The sequence below is a fragment of the Electrona antarctica genome (genome assembly GCF_951216825.1).
Source record: "Electrona antarctica genome assembly, chromosome: 13".
NCBI lineage: Eukaryota > Metazoa > Chordata > Actinopteri > Myctophiformes > Myctophidae > Electrona > Electrona antarctica.
The window spans coordinates 31,459,093-31,474,330 of NC_136794.1; the positions used below are offsets into that span (position 1 = coordinate 31,459,093).

Consider the following 15,238-nt stretch of genomic DNA (forward strand, 5'->3'; position numbering starts at 1 on the left):
TATTTGATGGCAAGACTAAAGAGATGGACAGCTTGTTAAGCTGAGAAGCGGTATTTCAGACTTGGTGTTCTTGTGGGAAGAAAGTAAAGCAATTGGCTGCTCGCATTAAAGCTATTCTTTCATGTCTTGTGTGTGTGAGCGGCCATGAATAGGCCTCTAATTAAAGTGAGCAGCGGCTGCAGCCTTGTCTGGTTGGAACAAGAGATTTCTTCATCAGTGGTGGGTGTACACTGATCCATGTCCGCCCCTCGCACCGAGAAAAGCCCTGATATCTTCTGTTTTGTACACCTCCCCAACCTTTCATCTCTTTTCCTTTGCCTGTTCTTCTGCTCTTTCCTTTTCCTCTATAAAACCGCATATAGTCTGAGTGACAGGAGATGCCTTAGTGTGGTTGGAGGAGCTGCTGATCTGGAATCTGTTCTGTCTGTGACAGGAATTTCAAGCTGTTGACGATGCATCACTGGTCAGCAATTGTGTCCGTTAGCTACTCTTGAAATCATAATCTCTGCCAGGCCGGAATGGCTGGCCGGGGCCAAGAATTATATTTTCGCCCCCATGATGAGGTCACATTCTCTCTGCTGGAGTCATGTGATGTTATCAGTCTGATTTTTCATATTCCATTGGCTATGACTGGCTTCCAAAGTTTGCGGGAGGAGCCTGTTTAGCAAAAATCACACCCGTGTGAAGTGAGGGGTGCTAATATATTAAAGTCTAACTCATGTTGATTAGGTGATGTAAAACTGTGCCAACACAAACATTAAATGCCATTAACAATAAAGAGACTATATGACACATGACAAATTTTCCCTTTATTGTCAATGCGTTTACTAAACAAACTTTGAACTAGTGACAAACATTAAACCTGTGTATAGGAGGGGCTGGCGCCCCTCAAAGATGCCACAAATCACGAGGCATTTTTCTGTCCCAGATTTTAATCATTCTTTGAGGGGCCTCTAAACAACACGGCACCAAAAGTGATTTGATTTCCAACCATAGGGGCGCAACAAATGTTGCTGTTTGATTCAGAATTGTGATTATTGAGGTGTGCAAACTGCTATAAACTGCTATAGTGTAGATTATGTCTGAACACAAACATTAAATGCCATTGACAATGAATGGAGAAAAAACGTCATACTGTATGTGTGAGCAAATCGGCTAGGTATGGTGGTGGCCAGGGTGCATATTTAGTTTAGACTAGTCATTGGTTAGACAAGGTTGGTGAGGGGTGCGTTAAGACGACTGGATTAAGGTTGGTGAGGGGTGCGTTAAGACGACTGGATTAAGGTTGGTGAGGGGTGCGTTAAGACGACTGGATTAAGGTTGGTGAGGGGTGCGTTAAAACGACCGGATTAAGGTTGGTGAGGGGTGCGTTAAAACGACCGGATTAAGGTTGGTGAGGGGTGCCTTGAGGGTTATGGTTAGGTTTGGGTGTGCTGCCCCGTGGGAGGTTAGGGTTTGAGGCCAATAAGGGACCACCATTCTTGATGATTATGATGTACGATGATTAGAGCGCCCCTCACTCATGGGCGGATTTAATGGGGGGGGGGCAGGGGGTTGCACAGCCCCCCTGGCGTGTGTGTGTGTGTGTGTGTGTGTGTGTATGTATATATATATATATATATATATATATATATATATATATATATATATATATATATATATATATATATAGCTTTAAGAGACCGGCATCACTATGGTTACGAATCTGCCGTAAAGCAGGTCGTCTCTGGGTGACTAACGTGAGTTGTTGTGACTTATGTACATGCTGCTGTTATCCTGCCGAAGCTTTTCAGTAAACTTTACTATTTTGATTATAATCATTGTGTGGACATTCGAGACATATTACAAAGATGCCCATGCCAGCCCGCCCCTCTGCAATGAACTAGCCTACTTATTTGCGCAGTTTTCTAACGCCGAAAGTGAACTATAAGGCAACACTGTAGGATAGGCAATCAGGTAAATAAACAAACTTGCAGGATTGCAGTGTCCTGTCAATGCTGGTTGTTGTTGTAACTTGTGGTGTGCTTCTGACTGTAGTTTGTAATCATCTCTCTTATCATGACATGATGACTCGCTGTACGGCTGTCGTGCGTGCGTGTGTGTGTGCTGCTGTCCTAAATAACTAATTTTTAGGGGTTAGGGCATTGTATAAAAACGGCAAAATAATTAATAAAAGGTAAAAACAAATCGCGCGTGCACGTGGGATTCGCCCTCCCTGGGGTCAAGTTCAAACTACGCCCATGCCCTCACTTCACACATGTGTGATTTGTATCTGTTTAAATTAAGCACAAAAGGCCTGTTGCGGTCTGCTCCAAGGAGCGTGCCTTTCCATTTGGTGGTTCTCTCACTGACTGAATAAGGTGTCATAATAATGTTTGTGTTGTATGTTTTGGGTTAATTTGAATGCGCATACATGTTTTCAGGCATTTCTGCCTTATGTCTGGTCTCAGGTTATTTTTAATAAATGGCTTAAAGGAATTAAAATATGCAGTAGGAGCCATCTCATAACATTGTTGTCGGGCAGAAACCTTACATGTCCATTTCTCCTGTTTATGCTTTTTTCATAATTGCTGCACTACTTTGTGAGATAGTGTAGCACGACGACATTAGGGAAAATGAACTATCTGCAATCTCACAACGAATCGCAATGCGATGGAAGTGAGAGAGATTTTTGAAAATGTTTGTAATCGAAAATAAAAGTGGTTGTTATTTTGTCTGCGGGTAAAATATTAAACAAACTTGTGACATTTGCACAGGTTATTTTTTTTCCTGAAAAGTAGCACTTATATAAGACATACAAGGTTTCTACCCGACAATGATAAGTGACTAATCTAAGCAAAAAGAGAAATACCCTTAAAGGACCATTTCACCACTTTTCAACCTGTCTTCATATAAATTGGTCCTCACCTAATGTTCATGATAAAATATGCCAACCTTTTGGAAGGCTTTTTTTTCTTTTCATTTGAGTTTCATGCAATACTTCTTGTCAACCAGTAGTGGTATTCAAGCTCACAGCCCAGCGGGACATGTTTTGAGTTTATAGATCTGCTATTTTTAAATTTGACACATGAGGTTTCCACCCGACAGACATTATTTTGCATTAACGTGCTCTAGAGAGTGGTTTAATGTTTTATTCACTGAAAAGCGTATAGATTGCGGCTTTAAGAATAAAATGCCAAATTTGCCTGGATTAAGAGCTGAAATTACCACTAAAGCCCAAACCACACTAAAGGGTCTGGTTGGGACAAAACGTTTTTTAAGCTAGACCACACCAATGCAACTCATTGCAACTCAATGATTGGCATTGGTGTGGTTTACCTTAAAAACAGTTGTCCCAACCCGACCCTTTGGTGTGGTTTGGGCTTTAGTAAGACAACCAAATATAATATTGAAAGATACTTTTACGTCTTTCACATCATAGTAAATACTTTTTCCTTGTTAGGATTTTAGTGAGCGACCGAGCGTAGCAGGAGTGTCTCGGTGTGACTTGATGCTTGAAGCAGAGAGGATGCCTCGCCTTGATCAGATAAGAGTAATGGAAGGGATTGAAAGGACCTCTGTCCCTGATGGCCGCCGCGAAAATGGATGTGCTCCCTGGGGTGTACCTCTGGTATCTTCCACGCCTGTGGACACAGATTTATTGCCCATTAAAAAGCCACGCTGAAATGTACCTCTTAAAATGGTGTTTATCCCGTGGAGAAGAAGAACTGCTTGTGGGGAAGACTTTAGAGATTAACCACTTTAACCGTCGTGACTCGTGACCCTATTTTTGGGGCATGCATGGGAATGCATGGATTAAAGTTCTTCTCAGGCTGATTTCACTCATTTGAATTTCATAGAAGCTTCAGCATATGTTTTTCTGTTTTTGCTTTGTCACATTTAACACTTCTCTGCAGCACCCCGTGGCTGGACGGCTGGTGCAGTCAAGCCCTACAGTAATAGATATTGTTGCAGTTGGGCATAAATCTCTTATCTCCATATTTTAAAGGTAGTGTACTGTAAATGACTTTCTTTCGTTAAAATAAGTGTTGAATAGCTATATTGTGATTGTACTCATTGAGATGGTGTTTGTTCAGTAACGGGAGTCTCCATGTCACTCCAGCTTTTTATTGAACAAAATGCATTTTCAGAAACTGAAACTGGGATACCAATTTTATCCAATCAGGATAGAGAACACAGGCGGGATACAGATTAAAGAAGTGGAATTGTAAGTGATGACACAAAGAAATGAGCAGACAAAATTTGCAACTGGATCATAAATAGCTACTCTGTCTAGCCTAAGATTTTTGGAACTCGCCCCTTGGTCCTTTGCCCCAAAACCCCCTGCCCTGAATGGCTCTGAATATGAACAAATGCAAAATCTAAGGTGTTTACCCAGCTGCCCCACTTGTCCGGCTTCCTTGTGGAAAGCGTTTTAATCCACTCTGTCTCGCAATCTTTCCGCCATCTTGGATCTTTTCTTGTCTCCCCAAATGAGTGGAACTGGCTGCGCAATCCTGACCACCAGGGGCGCTGTTGCACAGTTGCAATCGAGGAAAAAACACTATTATTGAAAAATCAGACCCGTCTGAACTGAGTGGTGCTGTACTGTACTGTACTGTACTGTACTGTACTGTACAAGCGCTCCTCACTGGCCCGTGTGTGTGTTAGGCTGTGCAACAGTGACACTTACTGGTCAACAAACGCTATTTTTGTGCTTGGACGGACATGTGGACACATAGGGACACTCATTGCTGCCTAGCAACACTGTGGCTAGCAACACTCAAAGTGGGGCAGCAGGGTAAGCACCTTTTAGATTTTGCATTTGTACATGTTCAGAGCCATTCAAGGGCAGGGGGGTTTGGGGGAAGGACCAAGGGGCGAGTTCGCTTAGACTCTTTGATTGGAAATGTCAGAATCGATAAATACATCTGTGAGAGTCTATACTCTCCTGATTGGCTGAAATTGTCACATACCTGAAAATGTATTTTCTGTTTATTAAAGAGCTGCAGAGACAGTGAGACTGTTACTGAACAAACACTCTATAGCAATGATTACTATCAGAATAGTGATTTAAACTTTTAACAAAAAAACATTTTGTTTTAACTTCAAACGGAAAAAAAAAGTTAACTAAAAAATATCACTTACTCTACGATCATACTACAGCGTTGCATCCAAAAGTAGTAGATCTGCAAGCTCGAAGCGTATCGTGAAGCGACACATTTTGAGCTTGTAGATCTGCTACTTTTGATATGTTTTATTTGACTCCTGAAATGTTAACAGTTTGGACATATTTTAGTATTTGAATGGGTAAACTAGAAAAATAATGCATGTTCAGAAGCATCTTTCATAAAACCTCAAACAAAACAACTACTGTGGCCAGATGTAATTTCCTGGGGTCTAGTAGGACTACATTAAATAATATAGAAATAGCTGTAAAAGTTTGTAAAAAATAACATATTTAGCCATTTGTTCAAATGCCCCCGCCCCACTGTCACAGATTGCTACAATCGTTAAAACTAAAGAAAGCAGTAAATGTAACAAAATGTACCTTCATCTTTTACTTTCTCTAATAACCTAAAAGATTAACCTTGGTACGAATTTGAAGAGTCAAGTTCAAATAAGGTTTAATGTCATAAAAACCTATAATTGATCTTTACAAACAATTTCATTTTAATAAAACAAACCCCCTACTGAATCAAATATTCCAAAATGAACTTGTTTTTTTACTTACACTATACATACAGCAGTGATCTTAGCCTATATTACAGGGGAGGAAAAAAATACTTTGAAACAATATTAAAGATGGAGTGCCGTGATTTCTTTTTTTTTTAAATTTTCCATGTGTTTAAGATGTGACAGTGCTTCATTAGACCCCTTGGTGTGGTACTGTGGTTATATGCAATGATGTCTTTGTATTTAGGGTTACTTGCTGGAGGCTGAAACCTTGACAGTCAAACGTGCCAATGAAAAAAACGTATATATTGACATCACACTATCAGCCCCTCCCCTAACCCCTCCCCCTTTATCATACAACAGCTGTGGGTGTGGCTTCAGTTCAGGTGGATCACCAGGCAAACCAGGCATACTTAATGAACTGGTGGGCGTGCACACATAGAAACGACATTTTAACAAATACTGTACACTTTTTTTGAAATAATTATTCTTCCTCATATAACAATAAGACCTGATGGTCATGTTTTAGGGTGGGAAAAAATCATGGCACTCCATCTTTAAGCAAGCAGAAAATCAATACAGCTGCTGTATACACTGCGGGTTTTACAAAAAATGCAGTCTATATAAATGGCAATGAATATGACACATCTATGATACCACTAGCTTTAACAAACACCAAAAAAATAAAGAACAATTTATATATAGATATATTTCTCTGGGGAAATGAAAGTAGAAGTGACATCATTTACTCTTAAGCCATAAGTAAAACACATTTAGATTTAGAATTACTGAGACTTCTACACATATACACTTTGCATTGCACGAAAGAGCTGGAACTAAAAACAACATAGATCAACTTAGACTTATTTCCTTTATCACACTCCTCTCTTCACTTGTAGCACGTTAGTGTCATTTACAGTTGTGCAGGAAAATACATCATTTACAAACAAAATAAAACGACTCTTTCAAACTTCAATATTTGCTTGACTCAAGTGATTGCCGTGTATTTGGTCAATGGCAGGCCCTACCCTAAGCCCTGGATGTGTATGACTAACAACACTGCCTATGGCAGTTACTGTGCAGATGAACTTACAAGTAACAATTTGGATTTTGATTTGTAAGAGATGGCATATTTTCATGATTTGCTCATTGGAGAGGGGACGCAATACTTTTAAACATTTTAACCTGAACATGCCTATTTCCGGGGGAAACATTTGCCAAAAATTGAGGATCTGCAAGCATGGCACTTGCGAGCTTGATTGGCTATTTTAGTTTGGTGTAGACTGTAGACGGAAAAAGTGGTCTAAGTACAGGTGTAACTGTTTGTCCGTTTTAGAGTCTAGAGTCTGTCTAAATGTATCTGACATACTTGGCAGTGCCTGCAATCTTAATTTAAATCCTATTGTTGTTCAGGAAGAATTCTGTACATTTCACCTTTAAAACATTTTTTTAAATAGTTTATTCGCTGCCGGCAACGAGTAAATGAAAATTCTCTGCCTAATTAAAGCCTATTAAAGACAGGCGGTGTCAGGGCTCTGTGGCAGAACCATGACAAAGTGCTGTTAATTGTCTGCCAGTTTCACTAAATCCACCTGTCCTGCAATTAACGCTATCACGCGCCTGTCCCTGACACATTAATTTGCCTGCATGGTGGCTCCTGTGGGCGGACATGCTGCTGAGTCCACATCCAGGGAGCAAAAAAAAGGGTTTTCACACTGGTTTAGTTGCATCATCATCATCCCATGATTGCGTTGGAAAGACCGCACCACACAGTTTATTAAGTAAACCAGGAAGCCATCAGATCACAAAAGTATGGGTATTGAAGTCGTCCTCCAATAAAATACGTTTTCTTTTTTTTTTTCTCTCTGCAGTTAACTCCTCTTGGAGGCATGACTATCGACTATGTGCAGAGACTGCCATCAGAGCACCCAAATCACATTCTTCTAATCCCACAAACCTGTCACTGTTCAATATGCAAATTAAACCTTAACCCACTTTGCTTTGATCGGGTGTGATATTTGCATCGATACAGAATTTCTCATTGACAGAGTAACTAAATGGCTTCCACTTTTTGTGTGAGGAAAACCCCGTTAAACAACATAAACATAGAGTATTCTTTACACATTGTAAAACATGTCTGGAGAAGGGGATTTTTATATTACATACTGCATGTCGTTGCTTTCGGGCAGAAACCTCTTAACTCCTTATTCTAACTTTTTGTTGTGTAAATTATCATAGTATCATATTACAGCGGCACACAAAAACGTCAAACGTAGCAGATCTGCAAGCGATTTGAGTTTGTAGTTATGCTGTTTTTTCATTTGAATCCTGTAGTGTAAAGTTACAGTTTTGGACATATGAGATTTCCACCCGACAGAGACGATGTGATGGTTAGAGGACTATGTGCAAGATACTGTCAGAATTGATTTGTTATACTGACATTCATTTTGATTCAGAACTGTTGCGGGCACAGTATTATTAGGTCATAGACCCAGCTGATTCATCAAGCCCATTTGAAACATGCTGCATATTTGAAACAAATCTGAAATACACAGGTGGACAACCTTTGTTCTGTAATTAATAGCCAAGTCCATGCTGGCCCTGCAATCAAAGAAAATGCTACCATTTAGTCCGAGTTTAGCAGTCCCAAGTTTATGAATGACAAATCTCCTTGTGAATGATAATTCAAATGCCCTTTAAGAGAATCATAGTTTCTGAAAATATTAAATCTTTTCATTATCTTCAACGTTAACATCCAAGCAAATCTACTGGTACAGAAGCAGCCAATGTACTTTGAACAGGAAATCCATTCTTGCCGGTAGCCTGGCCTAGTGGAACACATCTGGACAGAGTACTAATTACCAAGGCTTTACAGAGGAACACATGTGATGAGGTGTCTCAGAACATGGGATCGCCCAGGGGCTGTGGAGCAAACTCACAATACCAAATCAACCCCTAGACTAGCATTTCTCAACCAGTGGATCATGACCCAATAGAAGCTCCCAAGATAGGGGAGGGGGATGGTTTTAGTTGCTGTTGGTTAATATTATGTCTATACATAGATTTCCATCTTCAAGGTCAATGCAATACTCGGGTCCCGGTGCAAAACCAGTTGAGAACCACTGATCTTATAGTTTAGAGTCCCTGGACACCTAGTGTGTCATCACCTAGTGTGCCGGTGTAGTATACAAAATATTTGAATATATAAACCAAATTCAGCGGCGCATCCAGTTCAACTCCATTTAGAAAGCATGTTGCCTGTCCAGCTGTCTCATTGTGTAGGTTGGTATCAAGGGGTTGGTAGGTTAGAGGTTGATTTCAGGTTGACATTAGGGAAGAGAGAGAAATCGGGGAACACATGCTACCAAACGGCTAGATCACCCTGTAGAGGAGTAGGGCGTTTCACTGTGGTAGTTGTAGTCGGGGCACACCTTCTGCACCAGTTTATAGTCCGCACTGTAGAAGGCTATGTAGATGCATATGACTTTAAAGGGTTTGGAGCACAGCCAGGACACGTGACTCTGCGTATGCTCCTGGTAGCAAACCTTGGACGGGTCAAAGCTGCACACGGCAGTCTTCTTGTTGCGGTCCGTCTTCTCGTACTCGATGCGACAGTTGAAGGACTTGGTGTCTTTACTGTCTTTGGTCTCCAGTGAGGAGGTGGACTGCTGGGCGATCTCAAACTCCACCACCTTAGAGGGCGGCACCAGGCTGACCGACACGTTCCCCATGCCCGTGGAGTTGTGGCGGAAGTACACGCTGAACGTGCCGTTCCCGTGGTCCACGATCTTGCCCGTGATCAGCAGGTTGAGCTTGACTGTCTTGATGTTGGAGTGAAAGTCGCCCCATCCGAACATCTTCTTGAACTTGCCGGTCTTGACGATGGGCCGGCGCTTAGCTCTGGCCTGCGCCGTCCCCTGCACATCTGTCTGGTTGGATAACCAGTCCCAGAAGTCCTCTGTGTTCTCTAAATATGTCACTTCCCTCATGTGGCTCTTGAGCCCTGGGGAGCCCTTGGCAAATAGCCGCAGGGGGTTGAGGATGCGTGGGCTGGCCCCTGTGGGAGAGAACTTCTGCTCGCTCTCACTCTCCCCCCACTCTATGATTTCCGTTGCTGCTCCTCCCTGCGCTTTCCTGCACGCAACCTTCAGAGAGAACACACAAGGACACAGGATCAGTGAGACAGAAAGCATAAAGAAAAGTATATTAAATCATTGCTGTTTTGTAAATTAACTGTCCTACAGATCACCCTCAGTGTCGTTCAAAAGTAGCTGATCTCCAAGCTCGAAGCATGACGCTTCGCGACACATTTTGAGCTTGTCGATCTGCTACTTTTGCTGAGTTTGAATTTTAATCCTGAAAAGTAACGGTTTTGGAAATATCAGGTTTCCACCCGACAGAAACAATATTAAATATTCAAATAACCTCTGACAATTCTTCATCTGCATTAGAAATGTTACACCACTAACCCTATAGCCTCCCTCTTCTGGGGAGAACGTTCAGGGAAAATAGCAGATCTACAAGCTCAGTGTGTTGTCACAACACGGTCATCAACATGTTGTGAGCTTGAGGATCATCTATTTTCGCCAAAGAGATTTGGTGTAGATGGGGAGAAGCAGAGCAAGTACGGAGCCGTCCCCATTCCCCAATCAACTAAGTATTAGTTATTTACTAAGTCTAGGGCATTGAGAATGCATTGGGCGTTTAAGTTAAATAACTCCGAAACTACAAATCATTTCAAAGTAAAAAGTTCCAGCATGTGTCTCCACAGTAAGCTGAATTATAAAAAGTGTGAATGGAGTTTCTAGGTGAAAGTGCTTTTTGTGCCAATATCTGCCATTGAGCCCCATTGTGAATTTCTCAAATTTGAAAGCACTATATTTCTAAAACTATGAAACATTTCAAAGATTTCTTTTCAGGCAAACATGTCCACCGTAAGATGAACCTAAATAGGTTTGAATGGGGTTTCTAGGTGTAAGTATGTAGGACTAGTAGCATGCCAAAGTTTGTGCTATTGCCATTGAGAATGCATTGGGCGTTTAAGTTAACAGCAGAAACCTTTTTTATTTTGACAGCAGAAACTGCCTGTCATAATTTCTCCCCCCTCCCTATTCCAAAGCCCCCCCAGGTACATTATATATTTAAACTATTTTTAGCAATGGTACACTTATTTTTTCATTGGGTAGATCTTGTTGAGCTGGTCATTTTGAAAGTAGATCTCACGTCATAAATGTGTGGGCACCCCTGGTCTAGGCTCTAGGGTTATATCTTGCACCACTCCTTATCCCTAAACTTATTTGCCATTTTTTACTATTTTGAAAAACATTTTAAAATAGTTCAAATAGTTCAAATCTACAAGCTCACAACATGTCGATGTAGACCGTCTAGTTCTAGTTGAACTATTTTAAAATGTTTTTCAAGTAGTCAAATATGGCAATTAGTTTAGGTATAAACTAAGTTAGTAGGAACCTTTGTAACAGGTACTGCGTGAGACAGGAACCTGTTAATGGTTGCACCTCTATTCACATTTGAGCAGGAGAGCGCGTTGCACATAAACTATTGTTTGTTGCTGCTGCTGCTTCTGCCGCCGTGCAGAAATGGGGTGTTAAAATGTGTGCGTGTCGTGTGTCATTGACCGCCTCTGTGATTTGCACAATACACAGGCTCTTTAATTTCCAATACAAGTAACTATAAAATCCAGTCCAATCCAACACAGACTGTTAGAACACTGCCTTTGTAGTATGTGTGTGTGTGTGTGTGTGTGTGTGTGTGTGTGTGTGTGTGTGTGTGTGTGTGTGTGTGTGTGTGTGTGTGTGTGTGTGTGTGTGTGTGTGTGTGTGTGTGTGTGTGTGTGTGTGTGTGTGTGTGTGTGTGTGTGTACAATGTACATGCTGTGCTACGTGCTAAATAACACGTTTTACACCATTGTAAAAAATACAAATAAACCCCTAAAAACCCAGTGTTTTTACCTTGCTTACTGTAAGTCACTTTGGATAAAGAACATCCGCTAAATGCCTACATTGTAAATGCATGTGCATGCCAATTAGCAAACATTCAGCGAAAATAGCAGATCTACAAGCTCTTGTGACGCATTGTGAGCTTATAGAACTGCTATTTTGGAGAAAGAGAAAAAAAGAGGGGATCAATTACAGACCACTTGGGGACCCCCCCCCCCCCCCCCCCCCCCCCCAAAGTATAGGGTTTAATTAATGGAGATGGGAATCAATTTCAATGCACTTCTGAAATTATAACATTTTGTGAAAATGACAATATTTGGAATGACTAATCAGGTCAGAGAGAGTGCATGAAATCTCCCCAGGCCTTAATAGGCAAACTGCTCCCAGATCATTACTATTCTGATACTGTAGGGCTACTGTATGAATATAGACACTATGCGTCTTCCAATCTAAAACAGTCACTGTCAAACGTTTCTGTGCCAAGGACCCCATCTAAAAATGGTTTGTGCCAGGGAACCCCTGAAGAAAAGATGTATGTTAACAAACATTCTAAATAATTCAAAATGTTCCAATACTTTTTTTTTTCATGTTCAAAAATAGCAGATGTACAAGCACACAGCTCACTGCATTTTTTTAATAGCCAACATAAATGTATGAATCAAGTGGTTATAATGAGTGAGATGCTGTATTAACACATTTTGCCGGGGACCGCCTGGAACAAGGCTCCATTCTAAGGGGGTCCCGATTCCCTACGTCCCCAGGACTATAAAATATCTATTTGGGACTTAAATTAATCTCAGCTGAGACGGTTTCGGGAGTTTTTGCACTGAAAATGTGCATATCGTGAGACTAGCAGCACTGAATAAATATCGCAGCTCATTTACCGCCAAGATTGTCTTTTGACGTCTCCTGGTCCTGCTCTGTTCCGAGTTCGCCTTTTGACGCCTTTTTTAATATAAATCTTTTTGGCTCAAAACGAGCTTGATTTGCACTTCATTTCTCTAAACGATATGATCCCTGGTTACAAAATGTATGTTTTGGTTGAATTAAATAACAATCGTGGCACCCGTTAGGCTACATGGCGATAATTCACTTCCTGGGTCTTGGTTTCCAAGTGAAATGGCTTTCAAACTAAGAGTCTCGCCGTATTAAATGACTGGCTGGCCCGGAGTACACTTTTCACTAGTGATTTGTCACTAGTGATTTTTACTAGTTGACTAGTTGCCTAGTTTACTAGTCGACGTGCCCCCCCTGGTGGCAAAAAAGAAATGTTTTGTATATTGTAACTTCATACTCATTAATATTTTTCATTTCATTCATGCTTTGTAATGAACAGTTTTGAAACATTGATTTCATGATTTACATGACTCACATGCTGATTGGCTTTAGTATGCTCCAAAATGAGTAAATAAATCATATACAGTAGTGTCTAGAAAAATAAGTGCTTGTCTTGCATATTTACTTTAGTCGTTTATATTCTATAACTTAGCCATTGAGTTCTCACAGATGTGTACCCAGATATTGTAGGCTATTATTATACTCACCCCCCAAGGAAGTGTGTTTGGTACCCCTAAAAAAAAATCTGTGCCCCCCCCTGCTGGGAGAGCCTAAAATCTGTGCCCCCCCCCTGCTGGGAGAGCCTAAAATCGCCTATGGCTTGGCTGAAGTATAAATTAGGGTTAAAGTGGTTAAACTTATTCTGATGATATATTAACTAATTTTGCTGGGAAGGACCCCTCTGGGAGTCCCCGCCCTGGACTCGACTCTGAGAACTAACTGTTCTGAATATTCCCAACAACAATAGCACAGACTTTTAAAGTCGTAAAGTGGGGACAACTCAAGAGTTCTATAATCCAGACACAGTGCAGAGCTGTCATCCCTCCTTGCACCTCAAAGCCCGTTTAGCTTGAGGAGTGATTCCTGGTCTACTTTAGATAAAACTTTAATAATTCATGGCAATAAGCTTAGCTAGTTGTATTAGTAATTAGTTGCGCTGGCTTTCCCCGGGCCCGGTTTTAGGGATCACGGAGAGAAACAGATGTGAAAGCACTGAGCAGCGGCTGCTTGAAATCTTACAGAGCCTGCTAAACGCTACTTCTAGACTAATTATAATCTTTGCTGTAAGCTTAATTGAAGCACATGTGTACACAGCCGACAAATCCAGGTCCATCTATACTGCCATGTGTTTTGTTATACTGCATCACACTATTTCCACCACATCTGTATCCATTTGTCAAATAGAAAATGCAATATGTGCCATGGCAGATGTTGAATAATTAAAATACCCTGGCGTGTTGTAATGGCGCATAACTTATGATGTGAATTTTGTTGTAAAGGAATGCCGTTCGCTGACCCACACTGCGTGGCGTCACGTTAATGTGGAAAGCGGGGCATAATGGCTGTGCTATTTGAGAGCCCTGGATGTGTATAATGTGAAATCAATGCGTCTCTCCCACAGACGACTGACTGACTGGCCCGGGCTATCTATCTATCACTCCTCACGACGATGCTTAATTAAGACAATTCCCCATAAACACAAATGAATGGGGAAACACTGTAATAACCGTCCTGCCGCGTAGCTCATCAAATTCACAGGCATTTAATCAACCAATTCCATTCCCCCACATTTCCCCACTGATATCGCAATTTAACAGCATCTTGTGGCAGCTTCGCTTGTTAATTCAATTTGGCTCCTTGAAAGGCCATGAATAGTGGGGCACATTGAACATTAACATCAGTGAGACAATGTTAGTCCCTATAGGGGGAACTGCTCCACCGCTGAGAAAACAGAAGGAATGGTACTCGTCTACCAGTGTTGCCAGATTTTGCAAGAAATATGTGCAACTGGGTTCATGAAAACAAGCCCAAAAGATGTGACTATGCCACACGTACACTTTAAACCCATATACATCGGCTATCTTGAGGGGGGAAAGGGGGAATTATTTGGAATATGTTTGAAACATTTTAGGGTTGTGTGGCTCCCTGGCTCAACATCTTCAGATGAATACATATTAATTTGGGGGGTCCTTGACCTTGAACCACTGGTTTAAAATCAAGCCCAAAACACTGCAACCCTATACAAACTGCAAACTACCAATATTGTTTTTTTGATTTGTTTTTTCAGGCAAACAAGCCCCTCTTGAAGCTGCACTGCTTGGGACCCGTCATGTTTAATGAATATCTTAAACTTTGGGCTTGTTTTTCCTGTAAAGTCGCTTATAACAAGCAGACATGGCAACACTGTGGTCTATGCCCTACCAGCTAAGATATTCATTACACATTGCAGGTCTCAAACGGCGCAGCTTCAAGAGGGGGAAACCAAATTCTACTTTTTATCCGTGTAAAACCTCAGGTGAGCTTCTTTGTATGAGGATGATTATAATTTTAAATGAGAGAGGCATCGTTAAGTATCATGAGCAACTGGGGAAATTGCTATGACAACATGGGATCACGTAGTAGGGGACATCTAAATACTAACACCCTGCGAGAGATGAGGCACAGAGAACTGTCTTTCTCTGTGTGTGCGCACACACACACACACACACACACACACACACACACACACACACACACACACACACACACAGTGAAACTTCCTTAAAGTTAAACTACAGGAATAGTTTCTA

At 41.2% G+C, this 15,238-nt stretch overlaps 1 protein-coding gene across 1 annotated transcript in view; it reads right to left on the reverse strand.

The window, feature by feature from the left end:
• Window positions 1–8,668: 8,668 nt before the first annotated feature.
• The window catches only part of LOC306935363 (neurexophilin-2-like), a 24,260-nt gene continuing 17,690 nt past the window's right edge, over window positions 8,669–15,238 (reverse strand). The window contains exon 3 of the mRNA XM_079518377.1: window positions 8,669–9,800. Coding sequence (XP_079374503.1) covers window positions 9,033–9,800 — 768 coding nt within the window. The 3' untranslated portion in view covers window positions 8,669–9,032. The remainder of the gene's footprint in view (window positions 9,801–15,238) is intronic.